General features: G+C 38.1%; 1 protein-coding gene across 1 annotated transcript; it reads right to left on the bottom strand.

Moving 5' to 3' along the window:
• Positions 1–763: 763 nt before the first annotated feature.
• LOC105045254 (potassium transporter 5) lies at positions 764–7,941 on the bottom strand. The gene is made up of 8 exons (XM_010923476.4): positions 7,666–7,941; positions 7,309–7,540; positions 6,045–6,296; positions 4,854–4,904; positions 3,665–3,925; positions 3,351–3,518; positions 2,638–2,892; positions 764–1,917 (listed from the first exon to the last, which is right to left on the bottom strand). The coding sequence occupies exons 1-8, from the start codon at positions 7,822–7,824 to the stop codon at positions 998–1,000; spliced, it is 2,298 nt and encodes a 765-aa protein (XP_010921778.1). The 5' UTR covers positions 7,825–7,941; the 3' UTR covers positions 764–997.
• Positions 7,942–8,268: the final 327 nt, after the last annotated feature.

Raw genomic sequence — 8,268 nt, 5'->3', positions numbered from 1 at the left:
CTTTCACACTCATATTGTTCTCTCTCTCTCTCTCTTCTTTTTCCTACTTTCCCACAATTTTTTCCTTTACTGTCTCCTTCTTCTGTCTTTTTTTTTTTTTTTCCTGCCCGTCACTCATCTTTTTGTGCCGCCAGCCATGCGGCTGGAGTTAAAAAAAAAAAAAAAAAGATAAATAATTTTAATGGGCTTAATAGAAATGGACTAAAAATTTAATGGGCCTAAATCTAAACACAACATCACGTATCTGATTCAGATGTTGGATTCGGGATACCACTGAAAATAAAGTCAAGAGATCATGCTGAGATTTGATCTCCACCATCATGTGAGATGGTAACTTGATTTTCCAAAAATTAGTTCTCAAATTGAAAAAATCTGGATTCTACCTGGCATGCACAGACTGAGGATAATAACAATTAGAGGGACACGTTATATAACCATATTTCCAGAAAAGCTTGGCCCGACCATTTCCAATTTGAACTGGACTCTATTCCAGAAGCTAGGAGAAAAGTTTACAACATCTTTCCAAAAGCTTGAGCTTCTTCTGGGAGGCTTCCAGCACACTGATAGTTTAACCTTCTTAGGATAACCTTCCGCACAAAAATAAAGCAACTTTCTTATTTCTACTAAGATAAACGGCGTCAAAATATAGATTGAGGGCATACTTCAAGATATATCTCCCCTTATAATAAAGAACATTAGTTCTGAAAAAGACCATCAATTTTGCCAGTGAATCATGATACAACACATGCATTACAAGTTGTCATGATGAGCAACACATAGTCCAACTAGTGATTACCTAATCTTTCTGTTTACAAATTATAGTAAACAAAAAATATATTGTAATAAAGAAAGTAGCCAACAGTAGGTTGCTATTTGAAATATAAGATTCATGATATAAAGCTTAACATTGATAGGGAAAAAAAAAAAAAAAAGGAAAAAAGACATTGACATGCGGGCTTGTACTTATTTTTTTATTCCATCTAAAAATTTTCTTTCTCTAGAGCTCAATGGTCATTCCAACCTTCAACAGCCGCCTCCTAGGAATTGTAAAAACTTCATCTTGTTGTCTTGTATTTCTTTTCAAGATGCCATAAGCATTGTCTATCAAAAATCTCTTCCATAGGCCAGCTCCTCTTGCAGCCACCACTTCATTCTCTCCTAACAAATGGACAACTCCATTCTTCCACTCTCTCTCCACCAGTTCCAACTCCCTACCCACCAAGACTTCCTCCCTTTCCCTCTTCTCACCACCATCCACAACCCTTCCTTCACCTTCATCATTATCATTCCCAAGTGTCCTTGACTTCCATGATTCCTCCATGAATTGTTTCAATCTCTGCACCAACATTGCATCAAAGGGCTCCTGTTCGCTTCTTGCATCCTTATAGCCATATCTTGCAACACACCGAAACACGTAGCAATCATGAGATCCTACTCGACGGAATAAAAATCGTTCATCAGCTGGAACTCGGCTGATTGGTAGTGACTTGATGGAAACAAAGACAAGAACAGAGTGCAAAGCAGGCACATTTTCAACATAATGCTCAAATATGGGAGGAATCCCTTGCACAAGTTCTGAGTAGAAGAAGGCAATTCCCGGGATGCGTCGAACACCAGAATTCAATACTATCTCCTCCACCTTCTCACTGGGAACCTTGTGAGATAATTCATACATGTATCTTTTCCGATAGACGTAGTTCCACACAAGCATTGTTGTGATTAAGAAGGCAGCGAAGGCCAATGGTAGGTAACCACCTTGATCAAATTTGTATAGCACTGAACTCAAGTAGACGAGCTCAACCGATCCTATCACAAGTACGTATAGAATTATGAAGATGATGTGAGTCTTCCAAATCATTATCATGATGAGTGTCAGCAGAGCTGAAGTAAGGGTCATGACAAAGACCACAGCAATTCCTGCACGTCATGTAACCATAAGAGTTTAGTACCAAGATATTAAGATACAAAAATTTGGTCAATCAGATGCCTAAATATTAAAGTGAAGAATTTGCATATGATTTGAAGATTATTTGGAGCTATTATCAATATTATTCTAATGTGAATAAGGGCTTGGTTTATTTACTATTAAATATCAAGGACAATTACGTGGAAAAACAAAATCACTAATCCAGCTTTTAAGGACAACTTGGCTAGAGGTAAAGATTCAAGAAAAGAAATGAAGAAACTCACCAATTATTCAAAAAAAATCAAATAACAACTAATATCAAAAATTGTTAGATTATTATAATGCTTATTCATTTATTGTTGAAACATTTAACACACACACCCCATCCCCAACAACAACAACAAAAAAAAAAAACTTCATAATGGTTTTTTTATTTAGTCATGGATAATAATACATTAACAGTTCTAACTAAGCCTTGCTTCATTTGTTCAACAGCAATAATTCAGAAAAGTTATTGGAGCAAGTAAAATCTTATGAAATTTTCAAGAATCCTTTGTTTTCCTAATCAAGGAATATCATTAATTACAATCTGTTTAAAATGCGTTGGATCAAAATTGGAAACAAACCAACAAAAAAATCAGAGACAAGTTTACTTCGTACAATGGAAAAGATTAGCAATAAAAGAAATAATAAATGCAAATGTTATAATTTGAAAGAGGAAGATGGGTTACCATAGGCATTGCCAATCTTTACAGTGGTTTTGAAGCCGGCAGTGACCGCAACAGAAGCAACCATGAGAATATAGTTCATTTCGGGGATATACACCTGCCCCTCATGTTTAGCCGACGTGTGGACTACTTTCACACGGGGAAAGCAACCAAGGGAAAGGGATTGTTGGATGATCGAGAAGGTGCCGGAGATCATAGCCTGGCTGGCGATGATAGCAGCTAGGATTGCCACCACAAACATAGGCCAGTAGAGTCCACCTAAACACAAATCCATCGCCATCCGTAAAATTAATTAGAAATTAATTAATCAATGGGGCTACTTTTGAAGCTTTCATAATCATGCGTTCAGGCCGTGAAAGATTCATAGGCGAAAATATAAATATTTAATAAAAAGAATAACAAAGAATCTAAGACTTAAATATTTATATATCTTGTTTCGGTGAAAGTAATTAAGGGAGAGAGAAACAATATCAATAGCATAATCAATACCACCACCAACATCATATCACGCCATCAAGTAATCAAACACAGAAATTCTCTAGATTAAATTTGCGAAAGTTATGACTTATTCTTAATGACTGAATATTTCTCAATTAATTTGTGTATCAAGTAAATGAAAAGGTTAAGAATAATTTGATTTTTTTTTTGGACAATTTGGAGAAAGTTGTCACTATGTGCAAGCTATTTGGCGGATGGTATACATGTATGTTATTTACCGGGTATTGACTTGTAGAAGGTGTCGCTAACGTCATCCATGTGCTTGCGTAGGTACGAGGCTTGACCAGCGTATGCTAAGATAAGGGATGGGAAGGCCACCGAGCACATGCTTATTTGAATAGAACGGACTGTGAAGTGTCCCACGTCTGCAAATAATGCTTCCACACCTGTTTCCATGCCATTTTATCATTAGCAAACATGATTATAATATGAAACACTGTTATGAAAGCATTGCTACACAAAACTAAATTAGATACTATAAGTAATACCCATTATAAATAACTACAGCTCGATTGGAATAAGTTTTCAATACCTGTGATGCAAAGAACGACACCACCAAGAGAGATCCAGGCTGTTTTCCCATTTCTTTGGAAGTAATTGATGATGTACTTGGGGTTGATGGCCTTGACCACCCATGGATCATACTTGACAAAGTTGAAGACACCTATGCCGGCAATGAGGAGGAACCATATGGTAATGATGGGAGCAAAGGAGTAACCCACCTTGTCAGTTCCGAACCTCTGAACCAGGAATAGAAGGATCAGGATGACGACTGATATCAGGACGATTCTATCTGAAGAACATAGGAAGATGAACGAGCTCATTAGTTAGGTCTCAAAGAGGATGAGTTGAAACATCTTGGACAAATTACAGCTATAGAAAATAGCAATTAAGTGGATCTCAGTAAAGTTACAATAATAGCAATTAATTGAAAGTTATAATTGCCTATGTCTCGTCCATCTTGGTGCATTATAAGTGGTCAATATAAACATCGATCAATTTTGAACCATGCCTATGTCTCTAATTTTTGTCATAGAACATCACCAAACTATAAAAAGACCATCATCAAACTGAAAACAAAAAGAAAAGAATTATTCTGGCCATTCGTATAGCAGATATAGGCATGTCTTCGTACATGCATGTCCTGATGGAGCCTCATTGGATACAAGTGAGGTCCACCCATCAAAGGGATTAGTATGTAGTTTGAACAATAAATAGAAAATTAGAACCTAGAAAAGCATGTAGATTAAACACTATTTAGTGGTAATATTATGGTTTCTCAATTTTTAATTTTTATTTTATAATAATAAATAATAAATATTTTGATATCGACAAATGAGGTGCAACAAAGGAGCTCGATTCTTGTCCAGAAAAGAAAAAAACAAGTAGCTGGGTCCGTATTGACCGGAGATCGGAAACGTTGTGGAAAGATAAAATGGAGAGAACGTGGATTTATGAGCAGTTCCATGAACCAAATACCCATGAAGACTTTAAACGGTGTCTCCCAGAATCTTACCAAAAAAAAAACACTGTGTGTTACCAAAAAGAAAAAAAGAAAAAAAACACAGTGTCCCAGAAGTCAACAGATAGGACATCACTAGTTTCCCACGTGTCGATGGTTGTTGGGGTCAAAGTCAAAAAGGGCGACAAGCAAAGCAACACGCGTGAGCCTTTCAAAAGTTCGTAGATCACGAGAAAAGCATGGAAGATTGCGTTGTTACCTTCGGTCATGGCGTCCGTCGCCTCCTTTATCCCGCCTACTGCAGATAAAACTGTCACAAAAGTCGATGAACTACGCATTAATAACTTTAAAAAATATACGCCAGAGTTTTAAAAGTCTAAGAAAAAATAAAAAACGGTACAACAACGACAAAGGATCCGGAATATTCCCTAGTAAAGTTTTCAATTAAGAATTGTATTCATAAGACTCTCTCCAGAAACAGACAGATTTAAAGTAAAGAAGCTTTGAAAGACGCCGAGAAAGCAATCCAATAATCCCGGACCAACTCATTTGTACATTTCTTATCAAAAAAAAAAAAAAAAACTCATTTGTACATTACCCATGAGACAACTTATGAGCTGCCTGTTAACTCTTTATAAATTTCAATCTAATGAATATAGATAAACATTTTTCAATACAAATTTACATAATAACCTTTTTAAATTCCAATACTCGTGGGTGAACACATCCAAAATGCCAAAACTAAAGGCTCCAACTGCTTGTCCTGCCATTGGCGAACATTTGCATGGGAATTGTTTTTTAAAGCACTTCAAGCAAATGAAACCCACCAGACGCACACAATACATTTCTAATAGTTGTCAAAACACTTCATTGCTAAGAAAGTCAAAAAATATGTTGGTGAATGAAAACAAAGTTTAGAAATTTGTGTACACCGAAGAAACAGAAAGAATGAATGACTACATTCATCCATTAGAATAGTCAAATCCATACTATGTGCCAACTAGCGCACCACGTCGGGTTCTCTGGCATAAAAAATCTCCAAGTTTGGTGGTTTCTCCAACCATGTCATTGTTTACAATATATTTATTTTTTAAAAAAATGATGCACACCAACTTGTCCTGCTGAACATCTATATACTGGTACTACCAAACTGGAAGTCTATGTGCATGGCCAAACAACTTGCAATGACTTTTGCTCATATATATAAAACCAATGAAAGATTGATTCCCAGACACTTCATTTGACTTTCATTAATGACTGGACTCCCCTATGCAATTTATTTTCCACAGATACTTATATTGTATTCCATACAAGCCAAGAAGCAAAGTAAAATGACCACCAAAATTAAGGATCAAAAGTAAATTCTTCTTTTTGTCGATGGACTCTTGTGGGTTAAACATGGCTAACAAATTAAAGGCTGAAAGTTAAAATTAATAATCTAAACTAGTACCTGACATGCTGGGAGTGAGGACTCCATCCCCAATGACCATAGAAGTCCCAAGCATGGTTGTCACCAAGAGAAAATATTTGGCAAAAGGACTGTTCTCGAGTGCTGCCTTCACCTTAGAGGCACGCTGATAGCGTCTATTAGTAGGCAGTTCTAGCTTAAAATTGGATACCTCTCTATCTTCTGCTTGCTGACTTGGTAACAACCCCACCTTAGCATATCGACAGATCAATGAATAGAGTGCGAAAGTGCCACCTGCAAAGTCCAATATTTTAATATTTTCTTAATTAGCTTGTTATGTAAGATTATTACTAAAATACACACAAATCATAGCTAAAAAAGACTAAACAAATATCATGTCGTAATATTATAATAACAGCAGAAATAACAATATTATGTTGATTAAGGATTCTATAACGCTACTATGACTACTCAGTGGTCATCCATGAATTTATTATGGAAATCATACTGTTATGCTGGACTTATCTGAGAAGAACAAAAGCTGAAAACTTTTTATATTTTAAGTAGCACTTAATTATGTTATGATAAAATTATTTTATTTTACAGAAAACATGTTCCTGAAAATTTTGCACCAAAATCTAGTATCAATCTTTTTTTTTTTTTCTTTTTAGCCAAAAAAGAGTTACCTTTCAAAAGAAAAGATCCATTCAGGAGTGTGTGATTTTAATAATAAAGTTTAAATTGAAACAGAAAATTTTTATATTTAAATATATGGTCATGCCACATAGGTGAAGTTTTTTATTGAGCAACCGCTGTCCTTGAGGAATGATAGTGTGACGGATAATACAACTTTGACAGTTCTACCCTCCAAGTTTTGGCTAGTTTAAGAAACTAGCACAGGCGGCGTCGGAGATTTTAAATTAAAAAAATTATAGTTTCAATCTTTTGATATAGATTTGAAATGTTTAAATTTTATAAGTTGAGATTTTCTAAGATTATGTTTGATTGTAAGATTATAAAATATTTTAATAATTATAATAATTATTATTAATAAAATTAAAAAAATATGAGAGAAAAAAATTTGAATTATCTATTGTGCATCGCACATAGATGCATGCTCGTTGGTCGGACGAAACGTGCCGTGCATCATATGGTGTAGTGCGTGAGAGAGAGAAGGATGAGGAGGAGCCACATGGAGATAGAGAGGGAGAAAGAAGGAGCGGCAGTAGTTGACGCCGGTTGGGATGAAGCACCGTCAAGAGAGATGGAGGAGGAGGAGCCGCCGAGAGAGAGAGAGAGCTCTCACCGTCGCCGTTATCGTTGGCACGGAGGACGATGAAGACGTACTTGACCAAGGTGATCAGAGTGATGGTATAGAAGATGAGGGACAGAACGCCGAGGATGTCGTCCTCGTGCCGTATCCCGTCCGTGAACGTGCTCGCATACACGTACAGAGGGGACGTCCCTATGTCCCCATACACGATCCCCACGCTCTGAAACGCCAGCCTCATCACCGTCCCCCAGTCCCTCTCCGTCCCCTGCCATCATGACAATATCACAATCAACCACCGCTCATCTCACATCACACGCCCATGAATATTCTTCTTCTCACTTTTTTTTTTTTTTGGATCTTAAAAAGAATTTAGGATTCGGAAAGAGCGACCTTGGAGAAGTGGCGGGAGTGGGAGCCGGCCTCGATGTCGAGGGAGTCGTTGCGGCGGAGCTGCTTGCCGGAGGAGAACGGCGGCGGCGAGTCATCCCGGGCGGCGTCGGTGGGAGCCAACTGCTCGGTGCTTCGCGCCTCTACTTCGCAATCGCCCATCACGGATCTCTCTTCCACTCTCTTGGAGGCGATTGAGGGATGGATTTATAGGGAGTCCTGGGACGAGGGTGGATACCACCGGCAACTCCCGGTAGGGACAGCGAAGCACCAGGCTTAGCCTGTGCAATTTGGGGACAAAGAGGACGGGAGGTGCAGGGCGCGATCCAACGGTCAAGATCAATCATTCTTACGCACGCGGAGGGAGAGACGGTTGGGCCGCGGGTAGGGGTATTTTGGGGAGAGAGGAAAGTTCGAGGTAAGCTGGAGGTGGGATCCATGAGTATCTCGGCGATTGTGGAAGAGTGGGAGCGGGATTTGTCCGCTGCGGCGACGGAAATAGAAGGTCTTTGTCCCAAACTCGTGGGGGTAATAACTCAGAAGCCTCCAAAACAGTAATCTTCGGGTGTAAATAGGAGAAGCCGTGTAAGGTGGTGCGGCCATCTT

Source organism: Elaeis guineensis, chromosome 5 (genome assembly GCF_000442705.2).
Source record: "Elaeis guineensis isolate ETL-2024a chromosome 5, EG11, whole genome shotgun sequence".
Taxonomy (NCBI): Eukaryota; Viridiplantae; Streptophyta; class Magnoliopsida; order Arecales; family Arecaceae; genus Elaeis; species Elaeis guineensis.
This window is presented reverse-complemented; position numbering and strand designations above follow the sequence as displayed.